The sequence below is a fragment of the Xyrauchen texanus genome, chromosome 17 (assembly GCF_025860055.1).
Source record: "Xyrauchen texanus isolate HMW12.3.18 chromosome 17, RBS_HiC_50CHRs, whole genome shotgun sequence".
Taxonomy (NCBI): domain Eukaryota; kingdom Metazoa; phylum Chordata; class Actinopteri; order Cypriniformes; family Catostomidae; genus Xyrauchen; species Xyrauchen texanus.
In genome coordinates, this window is record NC_068292.1 from 32,167,046 (window position 1) to 32,182,475 (window position 15,430).

A 15,430-nucleotide genomic window follows, 5' to 3' on the forward strand; every position below is an offset into this window, starting at 1 on the left:
AGCCTAAAAACGTACTTGGCAAGAGAAAATTAAATATAAAGAGGGGGAAAAAAACAGTCAAGAAATCATCTAAAAACAGTGCCTAAATGGGACTTGTACACAAACTACTAGAGGCAAAAACAACCGTGAACACTTTGAATGCTATTGAAAAGTTGAATCAATATCTGAAGTCAATCATTGATGTCAGATATAATATTTTACAATGATAACTACTGATATGTTATTACATAACTGATGTATTATCAACTACTAAAAGGGTACATTGTTTGACCAGTGATGGCCATCAATATCGAGCAAAGAATATTCACATTGACATAAGAGATAGCATCAGCAGCACATCAGTTCCATCTGGTGGACAGACTCCAAATAAAAATCTATTTCTAACTATTCCAGGACCGACATTTACATGTGACTAGTTTTGACGTTATTGCACATACTTCGTGCTAAATTGGGAGTCGAATCAATATACAATCACAATTTGTAAAAACTGACTGTGATAAACCAACTCATTACATCAGTTTATTAAAATATGCAGTATACCGTATTAGCACAGATCACTGTAATATTACTTCCACAGAGAAAACGTGCAAAAGCAATTGTCCATGGTATGAAAACAAATATGAAATGTTACAATTACAAAACCGCGAAGGCACTTCTTAACAGGTCTGAATAAACCTGGTCACTTTTGATAAGATAGAATATCGAAAGCAATAAAGAAAGGCACATGAAGAATTATCAACAGAATTACAAATCTTACATGTTGCTCCTAATAATGAACGGTCATGCTTGTGTTAACACAAATGCAGAATATATACAAACAATATACTTGACAATCAGTTTCAGTCACAAGCATGGCATAGTCTCACACAGGCAAGTGTTCACAATACTAAATGACTTGAAGCAGATATATCCACAATACTTAAAGAGTCATGAAATTTGATAACTTCATAATTTTGTAATGGGACAAAAAGAAACCTAAACTGATGTTTTTGCCACTTTTTTAAAATAAAAAACTTTTTAGAATTTAGTCCAGCATGTGCTTACAAGAAACAAATGAGTTAATTTACAGAAATCTTTAGATAAAAAAAAAAAAAAAAACAATCACTGACAATGGAAGAATTAAGTCTTTACTCAGAAATACCATCTACCCATTAAACACATCAATCATCAACAAATGTAAATTTATATACAAATGTTATTTCAAGGAACGGTTTTACACACTAAATCACACATGCACTCGCGCGCACACACACACACACGCGCGCACACACACACGCACTGATTGACACTCAAGATATGTTAAGATGTGCCTCTGATGGATTGGCAGCACCATAATGTGTATTATTATGATCAGTGATTTTATATATATTACAGCACAGTCTGTTTTCATGGCAGTGGGAGCAGCAGAGGGGGAGACCCAGTCCAGAGTGTGAAATCTCAAGTGAAATCTGCACTTTACTGTACTAGGGAAGGGTGTGTCGGGCTGAGCTTATCTCCTAAACACACAAGTTCTATGGGGCTGTACAGAGGGCCTGGAGTGATAACAGCCCCCTTTAGGACCCACGGTGCACATGGGCTACCCACAGCCCTGCTTCCCTGCTGACATTGCTTAAGAACAAAGTGCATAATCATAGTGAAATTTCCTAGTATTTTATATTGATAATATGTATTGTACAATATATTGAAGACCCTGATGTTGAAATTGTATCACTGTAAAAATAATTTCCCCTTCAGGTAGAGCAGGTTTCTAGCAGCAGTAACATGCATATTTGTATTCGTGGCAAGGACCACAAAGTTGAAGTAGGACAGTTATTGAGCTTGGAAATGTGTGGCCTAAGGTATGAGTAGCTTACAATTCATAAACACACATGTACAAGTAGTACTGTTACCTTAATCTAATAAATATAAACTAGCAATATTGACTTTACAAAACACACTAATAGCCATATTGATTTTGAAATTAAAGCAAACCCTTTAAATAAAAAGGGATAAATCACCTTAATAAATCTGTCATCACTTACTCACCCTCATATTGTTTCAAACCTGAATGGCTTTCTTTACACTGTTTAACACAAATGGAGATGTTAGGCAGTATGCTAGTCTCTATCACCATTCACTTTCATTGCATCATTTCCCATACAATAAGAGTGAATGGTGATGGAGGGTGTAAATCAGAAGAAAGTCAGTCAATGGGTTTGAACAACATGAGGGTGAATAAATGATGACAGAATTTTCACTTTTTGGGTGAACAATCCCTTTAACAGCCATGAGTATTGAAATGCAATGGGCATGAATGAATCCATAGGGACATCACAGTAGAAGCTACATACTGATCTAATCTATTTTAATAATTTATCTCATTTATCCATCATATGTGGGTATGTGCATCATATGCAGCAGCAGCAGCATGCACACACACTCACACACGCTATGCTAGGGTGTGAACATTATGCATTAAACAAAGTTAAAAAGAAACTCTTCACACTAATGTTGAATAGCAACTTTTTGCACAGCAGTAATCCTCAAGTGTCGTGTCAATTTACTGAACAACTGAAATAATAATTGTTTGTAATTTTTTTAAATACTTGTCATGGTAACATGCATGCAATTTTAAACTTGCAACTACTTTACAGCCCTATAAAAGTCATCAACAGTGATATGACCAGATCTAATACAGATTTGTTTAAAACTATGTATCACTGGTGATGATGAATTGCTTGAATGTTTTTTTTTTATATTTCTATCTCACACATACCCACACACAGACACAAATAGCTGTGAAAGTGTGAGACAGTCTCGCCCTTTCAAGCTCAGTTGAAGTCACGGTTGGGGAAAATAAGAGGAGCCACAAGGGTCCACATGTAGAGGGCCAGACTCAGCCAGCTGGAGCAGATCTTAACCCACACCGCAGGCATAGAGCTCTGCATGGCCTGAGTGGTGGTGTCAGACCTGAAGATCAATGAGAGAAAAGAGCAGAAGAGAGAAATAAGAATTAAGCTGGTTAAAAAAACCAAATGTATCTCAACGTCTGGATTAGGGTTGTGCTGATGGACGATATCATCGTCCATCGTGATGGCTGACCAACATCACGATGTAGAGCCACCATTGTGATGCCACGCCCCCTTTTGCGAGTCTTGCTAGTGTGACTCACTAATCCTAGTCTCTTCTATAGTTAACCTAAAAACTTTGCAGGGATTGCTCTGTAAATTAAATTGAGAATATAACTAATGCATATATGCTATTTTAAATACTGTAGTATATGCCAGAGGCGTGGCGTGTTAGTCTGTGAAAATACCGTGTCAGGCAGGCTACACAAATATTGATCTTGACATTGTTAGCTTCTTGTCTTTTTTTACATGTCTTACACTGTACATTTAGATTAAAATATGTTATGTTGTAGGCTACAAGAAAATAGCCTTTATTAATTAATTATTAGTAGTTGTAGTGTCTCAGAACATCTTGCTCATTGTCACATAGCTCTTGTATACGCTGAAGCGGCAGTTTAAGATAAACCCAGACAAGCGAACGTCAAATAACTTTTGTCTGGTTAATACTTTTAAAGAAAAATTTCCTTGGCCATAAATCCATAATGTCAAATCAAATGAAAGAAACAAGGTGAATATGAATAACACACATTTATTAAAACATAGAAGAACAACAAATAAAGAACAGGAAAACGGGAACAACACTCAGACCGAAACTCGGCATTAACATTTCACTTATAATTAGCAGCACAATTAACTTCAGCACAGGCTACAAAATAACTACAAAATATGAACTACACAAATGAACGTTTAAAAAATAATATGCAAAATCGAATAGCTCCGCAACGGATGGCGAAAAATGCGTAAAGAAGTCTAATATCTTTCACCATAGACCATGTTTAAATTTCGATGTTTCTGGCCAGAACTACCAACATATTCACTTTATCTGGTTTTAATAAGCTACGGATTGGAGTAACTACACTACCCGCTGTGCTGAAGACCCGCTCTGATGGAGTACTGGTAGCACATATGCACAGATATTTCCGTGCTAATCTTGCCATGAACGGAAACCTTTTGTCGTTCGTTTTCCACCAAGTCAGCGGGTCCTCTTGCCCATCAATGGCCATTTCCTGCAGGTACATGGTCATTTCTGCCTCGACCTTTTGCTCATCAGTGAGTAAAATAACGAAATTATAGTTTTTAAGTGGAAAATAGTATTTATGTAAAAAGATATATTAAAATAAAGTGCACAACTCTTCTTAAGTGAAAGCAAAAAAAAAAAAAAAATGCTTCACGTGTCGTGCAACCTACTGATAAAGCGCCGACGAGTCATTAGTTGGGTTAGTAAAATAACGAAATTATTATTTTTCTTATAATTTTTGAAAATTATATGAAATTATATAATCCACCCGCCCCACCCCACCCCACCGACGATATCATCGTCCATCACGATGTTTTACTGTCAACATCGTCAACTGCCAATTAAGGGACATCGCCCAACCCTAGTCTGGATAAACAAGAATCTTAATTTTTACCAAAAACCAGTATATCCACCATGTATTGCCAAGATTACTTTTTAGAGGACAAATATATCAAAATAATTAATAAACACAGCCTTCTATATAGCGAGTAAATCACTCACATATTTGACTAAAATATGTCTAATATTTGCCAATGGCAAGAAAATATTACGATTTCACTCGCCAGTTATTGAGTTGTATAGTAGTGAAGCACCGAATTCATTTACTGAATAAGAAGCTGCTATTATGAATCTGGATTCCGTCTCGTCTTTTACAGTGTTGCATCTTGTGACGTGAGCTGTTAGAAGGTAATAGTGTTGTAAAACTCAAGAGCTTGTAGATTTAAATTTGAGAATTTATAAATATTTGTTCTGTGTATTTTGCATCTAAAGACGAGATCCACGCACCCCATTTTCATTTCATGTCTCTTTTAATATCCTTTCAGTTATTTACAGTCAATTGGTGATCAGAAAGGTAAAAATAATAATTAATTCTAATATCACATTACACGGATGATGTAAAAAATACTGTAACTTCTCGTTAATGTGCGCTGCGCTCATTCAACTGTAAACACTTGCTTGAGGAGCATCCATTCCCTTAAAGAGACAGTAGTCTCTTTAGTGCTAGTTATACATATCAAATGTAAACTCAAATGTATATCAGTACATATAAAAATATTCAACAAAATGTAGTAATGTAGCTATTGTAATAATGTGTAAATGTAGGTGTTTTAGGTCAAGCATTTAAATGTAATGGTGAAGTATGTTATTTCTGCATAACAAGCACCACCAAATGGAATGGAAAACATTACTTGAATTTACTAAAGAAAATGTGACCAGTGTTTGCTCTTGCAAAAGATGTTGCCAGGATAACTGATGTATCTTGTTGCCAAGGTGTTGTGTGTGCTTAGCAAGGTGTTGCTATACAGTTGCTTTGGTGTTCTCAGTGGGCTATAGCATGTTGTTTTGTGGTTTACTAGGTTGTTCTGGGTGGATACTAGTGGTTGCCCCCAAGATTTTTGAAATTCTTGCCATTAGATATAGCATGGGACCCTGCTTCAATAAAAGTCTACATCTTTTTTTTCGCCCGTCTTATCTTCTACCAGGCAAAAGATTGCAAAAATAGTCTTACACACTCGGAAAAAAAAACGCATCCTCCTGCTGTACTGAAGCCAACACCTTCATGTCACTCCAGAGTGATCACTTACTTGTACCAGTTAGTGAGAGTCATCATGATGTAGAGAGAAGCCAGGAAGAGGTGGAAGTGGAAAAAAGAATAGCTGTAAGTGACACCGTCCTCCTCGTTATCCAAAGCACGCCGAAGGCCGTCCTCGCCAACTTCCTCCCCTCCCCCAGAACCCTTCCCCTCCTCTGTCTGCATCAGCCTGTTCACCTGAGCGTTACTGGATGAACGGATACTGGACAAAAAAAAACAATAATTCTTTGAAACCGGTTATACGACACCAGCACACAGATGACATTATGTATGGGTAAGTCCTTCACTTGGATCCGAGTACCTTGCTTTTAATGGGTGATAAGCAAGAATTTAGTCTAGAGTTCTAAGGGTGAGGGCCATTTGGATGGGCTACAGGTGTCAACACCTGACAGCAACAATCAATCTATGCCAATAGGCAGCTACATAGCTGTGGCTGCCAAATTGTTATGTAAGCATGGAAACACCAGTTAACTACAGTGGCTGATGTGAAAAGGTGCTTAAGATGGTCTTTTTCAATACACTGAGAGCACATCCACAACAAGACTGAAAAGGCTCAAGGACACAAATCCAAAATCATATACAATATTTTTTCTTAATCTACCTGGCGTAAAAAGTGCAAAAGAGAAAGATGATCAGTCCCACAATGCCTTGAGCATCCCACCATTGTACCATCCCAGGGGAGCTGGTGGGCGTGGCCTCCGCTGTGCTGACATTGGACACCAGGCTGAGCAGACTAGGGTTACACTCCCGGTCTAAATACAGAACCATGCAAATAAACAGTTAAATAATTAAATCAACTGAAGCATTGTGAACATCATTAATCAGACATTAATGTGACACATTGAGGCACTACATCGCTACTCAGACTTGCAAATAAACACTGCACGTTAAGTGGTCAACTAATCGCACTTTCAAAGGTTCTAGATTGTTAAAGGGGTAGTTCAACCAAAATGACAATTCTCTTATCATTTACACATCCAAATGCCATACCAGAGGAGTATGGCTTTCGTTATTCTGCTGAACACAAACAAAGATTTTTAGAAGAATACTTAAGCTTTGTTGGCCCATTCAATGCAAGTCAACAGGGCTCAAAAGTTTCAAGCTCAAAAAAGCACATAGAGGCAGCATAACAGTAATCCATATGACTCCAGTGGTTAAATCTATGCCTTCAGAAGTGATATGATAGGTGTGGTTGAGAAACAGATCAATATTGAAGTCCTTTTTTGAAAGTTTGAAATTTGAGATTTATAGTAAAAACTTTTAAAAATACTTAAAAATTTATCTATTTCTCACCCTCACCTTTCATATCACTCCTGAAGACATGGATTAACCACTGGAGTCGTATGGATTACTTGTATGTGTTTTTTTGAGCCTCAAATTTTTGGACCCTGTTGATTTGCATTGTGTGGACCTACAGAGCTGAGATATTTATCTAAAAATCATTGTTTGTGTTCTGCAAAAGAAAGAAAGTCATGCACATCTGGGATACATAAGGCTGAGTAAATAATGAGAAAATGTTCATAATTGGGTGAATCATTCCATTAATATAGCATCAAATAGTGGACCACAACATTATGTGGGGATAGTGGGGTAAATATGTGCACTGGATTTTAGTAGGTAATACGGCTTTATTCAGTAACAAGCAACTGGAGGCTATAAAGGTTGGACATTAATTTGTATGCCACAAAACTCACCAACAACTGATCATTCTGAGGAAGACCAAAACAAAAATTAATTAAATAAAAATAAAAATGGACCAAAGTCAGACAGTAAATATTTTTAGAGACTTGTTTTCATGACTTACTTGGATTATTGGTCATGGCAGACCAAGTGACGTACATAGTGTATAAAGTGATCAGAGAGGATTGAAGCAGACCAGACTGTGGTGAAACATCCTGCAGACACAAGACAAATGAATACAATACACAATTTGTAAATGAAAAACACACAATATGTTGTCCACCTTAAGAAAAATCGTGTGAAACTACTGATAACTTGTTTTTCTAATGGCTAGCACAGCAAAGGGGGCTTGTCTCTTGTGGCAGTCCAGCATTGATATTATTTTTGCAAAGAAAGAAACAAAGAAGTATGCGTAAAAAGACAAAAGCTAGATACAGAGCAAAAGGAAGATGACCTTCAGAACAACATAGCGTTTGTTTCCTTATGCACATCATAAATCAGCATTCATGAGTGTTATGATTTATGTGCGCAGGCCATTCCATATTCATGCACAGCTAGTAAAAATGTATTTGTCAGTTCCTGTTTATTGCTCCATGTGCAAGGTCTTAAAGATATAGTTCATCCAAAGAATTGTCATCATTTACTCACCTTCATGTGTTTCAAACCCCATATTACTCTCTTTTTTTGCTGAACAAAAGGATATGTTAGGCAGAATGTTAGCCTCTGTCACTATTCACTATTTCATTGTATGAAATGAAAAGTGAAGGTGACTAAGGATAATGTTCTTTCCTACATTTGTGCTCCACACAATCATATGGAGTTGAAACAAAATGAGTGCAAATGAAGGATGATAGAATTTCCATTTTTGGGTGAACTCTCCCTTTAAGACCCTCTCTGCAAGGAGAAAGCTCACCTGCACTTTGGGCAGAATGGAAACCACCGATATGATGACACAAAGAATAAGGTTAAAACTGATGAAGAACTTGTGTTCGGCACAGTCGTCGGGTTTAGTGTAGTATAGATAAAACAGCACGATCGCAGCAAAGGCCAAGACGTAATGTAGTATAGTGAAGAACAGCAGACCTGTAGGCAGAGAACATAGTCTCATGTTTCTTTCTCTGAAATGTATTGACTGAGACACACGTTGCAAGCCCATTGTGGTGAACAGTATATTACAGTCTACCTGCTCTCTACATACCTGAGAACCAACACTTGCTGTTGCCCTCCTCAGCATTCCTCACCCAAACCTCATTCCAGGAGTGAGCAAAGTCAATTAGGAGAATGAGCTGGATCAAGATAAACATGAAGGAGCCCACGATACCAAAGTAGAACCATACTGTGAAGGGGGGAAAAAAAGCTTCAATAGAACTGGATGGTGGGAGCATACTTGTTAAAGATAGTTCACCCAAAAATGGGTGAGAAACAGATATAAACAAAATATAAGGCCTTATTTTTTTATATATCCTTTTCCTCCCCAATTTGGAATGCCCAATTCCCACTACTTAGTAGGTCCTCGTGATGGCATGGTTACTCACCACAATCCGGGAGGAGGAGGACAAGTCTCTGTTGCCTCCGCTTCTGAGACCATCAACCCATGCATCTTAACACATGGCTCGTTATGCATGACACCATGGAGACTCCTAGCATGTGGAGGCTCATGCTACTCTCCGCGATCCACGCACAACTTACCGTGCTCCCCACTGAGAGCGAGAACCACTAATCGCAACCACAAGGAAGTTACTCCATCCGACTCTATCTGCCCTAGAAACCGGGGCAATTTGGTTGCTTAGGAGACCTGGCTGGAGTCACTCAGTAAACCCTGGATTCAAACTCTGATTGCAGGGGTGGTAGTCAATTCAATGTCAATACTCACTGAGCTACCCAGGTCCCCATAAGGCCTTTTTTTTTTTACTTTAAATCTCCACTTTCACTTTTACATCTCAAATTGAAAGTTAAACTGGAGATTTAGAGTAACAAAAGACTGTTCTGTTTCTCAGACACACCAATTCTATTGCTTCTGAAGATATGGATTTATGTTTCCTTTATGTGATTTTTAGAGCTACAAAAGGTCTGATCACCATTTACTTGCATTATATGGACCCACACAGCTGAAATAGTTATCCAAAAATCTTTGTTTGTGTTCTGCTTAAGAAAAAAAGTCTGGGATGGCATGAGGATGAGTAAATGATGAATTTTCATTTTTGGGTGAACTATCCCTTAAAGTGTGCTCTGTACTTTACTTCAAAAGCCCACTTTCCACGAAACAATCATATCCAGATGGATAAAATCAAGTCTTGCCTCAAGTTATTTTCTGCTAAAAATGTCATACTTAGAAATGTGTCACATTTCAGAAGTTAAATGCATTTCAAATTCTGTTTCATGTGAAAAGTAACCAATTGAGACACTGACTCTTAGTTTTTCAAGAGGCATTAACTTCAATACATTGTATACAGAAACTGATTATTAAGAATGTTCAGAATCACAGTATATATATATATCCATCCATCGTCAACACAAACAAAGATTTCACAAACAAAGATTTCAACCGCTTATCCTGTGTACAGGGTCGCGGGGGGCTGGAGCCTATCCCAGCTAACATTGGGCGAAAGGCGGGGGACACCCTGGACAGGTCGCCAGTCCATCGCAGATATATATATATATATATATATATATATATATACACATATACTGTGATTCTATATCTATATATTGTTGCCAAACGTCAGCCTCGAAACCTTAATGACTTGGAGAAGATCTGCAAAGAGGGGTGGGACAAAATCCCTCCTGAGATGTGTGCAAACCTTGTGGCCAATTACAAGAAACATCTGATCTCTGTGATTGCCAGCAAGGGTTTTGCCACCAAGTACTAAGTCATGTTTTGCAGAGGGGTCGAATACTTATTTCCCTCATTAAAATGCAATTCAATTTATAATATTTTTGACATGTGTTTTTCTGGATTTTTTTTGTTGTTATTCTGTCTCTCACTGTTCAAATTAACCTACCATTAAAATTATAGACTGATCATTTGTTTGTCAGTGGGCAAACATACAATATCAGCAGAGGATCAAGGCATAAAAGGCAGCATAAAAGTAACTACACTACAGTGGTTTAATCCATGTCTACTAAAGTGATCCAATCTATTTTGGGTGAGAACAGACTCAAAATATAACTTTTTTCACTGTACATCTTGCCATTGCAGTCTATGCTCAATCATGCGTTCAGGCTCGATTACACTTTTTAGTGCTTGATGCATGTGCAGAGTGCTAGGAAGTGTAATCAAGCTTAAAATCATGATCACCAAGGAGACTGCTGATGTCACGATTTATAGTGAAAAAAGGACATATATTTTTTCTGTTCCCACCCAAAATCAATTAGATCGCTTCAGAAAACATTGATTAAACCACTGAAGTCGTATGGATTACTTTTATGCTGCCTTTTAAAATTGTGGTCACAATTCACTTGAGTTGAAATGTTATTCTAAATATCTTAATTTGTGTTAGCAGAAGAAAGAAAGTCATACACATCTCAGATGGCATGAGTGTGAGTAAATGATGAGATCATTTTCTTTTTTAGGTAAGCTAAACTTTAATCTGTTTTTTATATGATATACCATTATGAAATGTTCCATCTGGGATGAAAAAGGCTCCAACGGTGATACCAACCAGGATCAGAAACTTGAAGAACCAGAACCTGTAGACAAAACAGCCACAGATGGAATCAAAATTTAAAAGTGTCTTCCTTTTTGTAGTAGAGCACATCACACAGTAAATCAAGCCTACCCGTTCTGAATGGCGGCGCGAGGGTCTTTGCTGCTCCGTACACGAATCATTATAGCAGAGAAAAGGAAAAAGAAGCAAGCCATAGCAAAACACATACGGTAGACTGATTTGTAGCCAACAATCACGTTGCAGTTCACATGGTTTTCAATCCCTGGTATCGTGGTTCCCCCTTGACAAAAGCCAGGAATCTAAAGGGACATTAAATATGTTGTGTTATGTTAACGTTGAATTAAAGGGACACTTCATAATTCTGGGCTCTCAATCAACATCTTTAGTTTAACATGAAATTGCAAGTTACTAGTGGAGGAACTATATTTTCTTTGCACTGCTCTTCTGCACTGATTAATGTGATGGTTGAGGTACACCCATGAGATCACCATATCCAAATGGATCTAACAAGCTACAACAAGGGTCACTGATAGTAAGAAAAAAGTAATAAAAAACATATATCTGGAAATATAACTTCTGAGTAAGTAGCATATATGCTGCCAGACCTTCTTTTCTTTGTTTATGGGCATGACATAAACATGCAAGGACTAATGATTCCCACCAAATCGAACATAACTCTGAAAGTAAGATCAATATTGTAGGCTTACTGTAGGAACACGGTGTAAGACAAGAACACAATTTTGATCAAAGATTTTTTCTGTACTGGCTGGCTCAGTAAATATATTTTGTTCATTTCTAATTAACTATTCAATTAGAAATTCCTGTAGTATACCTTAAACATAACACACGCATGGAGTGGGTAAACATTGAGGGTGGGCCCACCTTGCGGAGCTGCGTCTCCATGCCAGGCAAGATCATTATTACAGACACCAGTGTGCCCAGTAGGAGAAAGAAGGAGAAGACCAGCCGTGTGACAGTGGAGTTGTTCGTAGAAGGACAACAGCCACAAAGAAGACATGGAGCTGAGCCACATAAACATGAGGCCTGCAACAGGGAATTGCATGACATGAATTAACCAATTAACAAAGGATGCTTCACCTGTAAAAGTGTTTACAGAAAACCTGTAATTTATTAAAAACTTTAAAGGGAAGTTCAACCAAAAATGAAAATGATCTCATCATTTTTACTCACCCTCATGCCGTCCCAGATGAGAGACATTCTTTCTTCTACAGAAAACAAATGAAGATTTTTAGAAGAATAACTCACCTCTGTAGGTCCATACAAATCAAATGAACAGTGGTCAGATCTTTGAAAAAGCACATGAAGGCAGCATAAAATAATCAATAAGGCTCCAGTGGTTAGATCCATCCTGTAGCTTCAGAAGTAATATGTTAGGTTGGGGTGAGAAACAGATCAATATTTAAGACTTTTTTTATTATAAATTTCCTCCCTGCCCAGAAGGTGACGATATGCACCGAGAATGCAAACCGGCAAAAACAAAAGAAATTTATAGTAGAAAAGGACTTAAATATTAAACTGTTTTTCATCCAAACCTATCATATTCTTCTAAAGACATGGATTTAACCACTGGAGATCACTTTTATGCTGTATATAAATACTTATTGGACCTTCAAAGTTCTGGCCACCATTGAACAGACAAACAGAGCTGAGATATTTTTATAAAAAATATTTGCTTATATTCTGCTGATGAAAAAGTCGTACACATCTGGGATGGCATGAGGGGGAGTAAAAGATGAGAGAATTTTCCTTTTTGGGTGAACTATCCCTGTCATACACAAAAAAAGCATTAAAACGTTAAAGGAATATTCCAGGTTCAATACAAGTTCAAATCAAAGGACAGCATATGCATTTTGTTATCAATGTTAATGTCCATAAAAAAATATTTTGACTTGTCCATCCTTGTCCAGCAAAAATCGAAGTTACAGTGAGCCACTTATAATGGAGGTTTTGGTGGGTTAAAAGGCAGAAATGTGAAGCTTATTGTTTTACAAACGCACATACATTAAATCTTCTGTTGAAACGTATGTATTATTTAAGCTGTTTAAATCATACATTTTACAGTCCTTTTAGGGTTTGTTGAGATTACATCGTCATGACAACAAAGTTGTAAAATTGGCTATAACTTTACAAGGAAAAGGTTAGTAAGTGATTTTATTACACTAAAATCATGTTAACACATATTGTTTATGTCTTGTGGCTATACTTATGAAGCAGTGAGTATTTTAACATTCAAAATTTTTCCCTCATTCACTTCCATTGAAAGTGTCTCACTTTAACCCACATTTTTGCTTTTTTTAAAGAAAAGGTGGGACAAGTCAAAATGTATTTTTGTGATAATCAACATTATGCCACTAATGCTGTCGACTTATCTCAACTTAAGTTGAACCCGGAATACATCTACACTATTGAGTACTTGCGAATAAGTTCCAATCACTAAAATGGCATTAGGCTTTGATCAAACAAATGCATAATTGGCTGTTGCAATCTCAGATTATGTTCTTCATAACATATATTTAAGACTTGCTGATGCCCTAGTTAATATTAATAATATACAATCTATAAACACCTTCTCAAGGAACAAAGATTTGCTGTAAAAGCAGGAAAGAGAAAATCATTGCTAAAGACTTTGACATCTATAAAATCAGTCACTCTTATTGCATACTAAAATCACCACAAATTGCTGTTACTCATGCTAGAAGAGGTAGTTCATCTGAAACTTACTCAAGAGCAGAGTTACAGGAAAGGCATCTCTAATGTTGTCAAGTTTTCATAAACCTATTAGAAAAACTAGCAGTAAAAGAGATCAAAATCTAAGCATAACCAAAAATAACTCTGTCACCCATTTCAGATTTCTCAAAAACCACCTGGCTGGATGATTGTTCAAACTAATGGAAGACTGTGTTAGAACAGATAAAAAGCGCAAATCAAAAACATCCTGGTGGGCTTTGTGGGATATACTTATTACATTAACGTTGGAACATAGTGTTCGATATAAATGTCTGGTTTCAACTAAAAGTAGCCTTTTTAATTTTTAAGCATGTAGCTATTTCTTTAACCAGGTGTCCTTCTGTTACAGTATGTAGCCTATAGACATCTCACATTTTAGGTTAAACCAATACAAATAAATATCAAATGGTCATTTTGCAACATCTTAGGGATTTCCCTTTCAAACATTTAAACAGTAAAATATAATGTGTATATAAAATAAATTCTTAATGCATAGGTTTCAACAGAGGATATATTTGATCAAGCTGGGAACTTAAGTACAACTGAATCATAACTACTATTCTCTTTTAAAACTGTCTCTCTAAACATGTGTAACCAGGTGGATTATATTCTCTGTGGCCCACATTTGATCTATGAGATGCTTAAATCCATAGGAACCGTTTTGTCAGTCAACACAGGAGAAAAAAAAAAAAAGCAGAGACGTAATTAAATAAATCAACATCTTACTAATGTTTTCATTTCTATAAATAGTGCGGTTAACCATAGTAGACCATAGTAATGTATTATGAAACATGCACCTGCTATTCCTCATCTCATCTCAATCCTAACGACCACACTTCAGTGGCCCACACAGTGTCACATGTAAATTCTATGTAAATTTAAACGTTGTTAACATATGCTATGCCCAATGTAATGCAACAGTACGTCTGATGAGTAACATTATTTTGCCATATTTTGTGAACAACAAATGATTTAGTGACGCTGTCAGTTGCCACCACAAGTAGCTTAAATATTAGACGCAGAAATTAAATTAACACTTACACAGCTCGCAAGTGAGCACAGCGCCATGCATGCCCCCATATCTTATTAAATATTTAAATAATTCCAAGCCGTTAGAGGATCAACTGGCAGGTATGAGTTGCTTCTCTTGGTCAGTCAGGTGATCTTCTTCTTCTTTTGTTTTTTTATGGCGGTTGGCAAACCAACTTAACGGTGCATTACCGCCACCGACTGGGCTGGAGTGTGAATCAAGAGATATTGGAACTCAGCTAAAAAAAAAAAAAAAAAAAAAATTTAAATCCTTTTGTCTAAGTCTATGTCTCTCAGATACTTAATAACAAAGTGATAAATGTTACTAGATGTTTTCCCTAATAAACCTTGCATTGTGAAATTATTCTGATTGATCATTCTGAGAGACTGAAAAAGCTGGTTTCTTTCTTGACTGTATTTTGTGCACTGAAATAAAATATGCTCCACAGTTTCTGAATGAGTACAATGTTGGCATTTCCCTGTTGGATGTTTCCCTATTAATTTCAATGAAGAATTGAGCCCTGTGTGTCCTATTCTTAACCGTGTAATTATACTTTCCTCTCTTCTACTCCTACACTCTATCCTT

At 36.8% G+C, this 15,430-nt stretch overlaps 1 protein-coding gene across 2 annotated transcripts; it reads right to left on the reverse strand.

The window, feature by feature from the left end:
* Positions 1 to 505: 505 nt before the first annotated feature.
* Positions 506 to 14,987, reverse strand: serinc2l (serine incorporator 2, like). Of its 2 annotated transcripts, XM_052146465.1 has the most exons (11): positions 14,857 to 14,963; positions 12,259 to 12,293; positions 11,950 to 12,111; positions 11,179 to 11,366; positions 11,010 to 11,089; positions 8,598 to 8,735; positions 8,313 to 8,482; positions 7,524 to 7,614; positions 6,321 to 6,471; positions 5,712 to 5,921; positions 506 to 2,949 (listed from the first exon to the last, which is right to left on the reverse strand). In XM_052146465.1, exons 2-11 carry the CDS (start codon positions 12,283 to 12,285, stop codon positions 2,811 to 2,813), a joined length of 1,356 nt encoding a protein of 451 aa, XP_052002425.1. In that variant the 5' UTR covers positions 12,286 to 12,293; positions 14,857 to 14,963; the 3' UTR covers positions 506 to 2,810. The 2 variants fall into 2 exon arrangements, with proteins under 2 accessions (XP_052002425.1, XP_052002424.1); XM_052146464.1 differs by lacking the exon at positions 12,259 to 12,293 and having other exon boundaries at positions 14,857 to 14,987.
* Positions 14,988 to 15,430: the final 443 nt, after the last annotated feature.

Excerpts from the sequence above, each read along its gene's own strand:
- serinc2l (XM_052146464.1), bottom strand. The coding sequence starts at position 14,895 with ATGGGGGCATGCATGGCGCTGTGCTCACTTGCGAGCTGT. Across the intron at positions 12,112-14,856 it reads TGTGCTCACTTGCGAGCTGT|GCCTCATGTTTATGTGGCTC; the intron begins GTAAGTGTTAAT and ends TCCCTGTTGCAG. Across the intron at positions 11,367-11,949 it reads TGGAGACGCAGCTCCGCAAG|ATTCCTGGCTTTTGTCAAGG; the intron begins GTGGGCCCACCC and ends ATGTCCCTTTAG.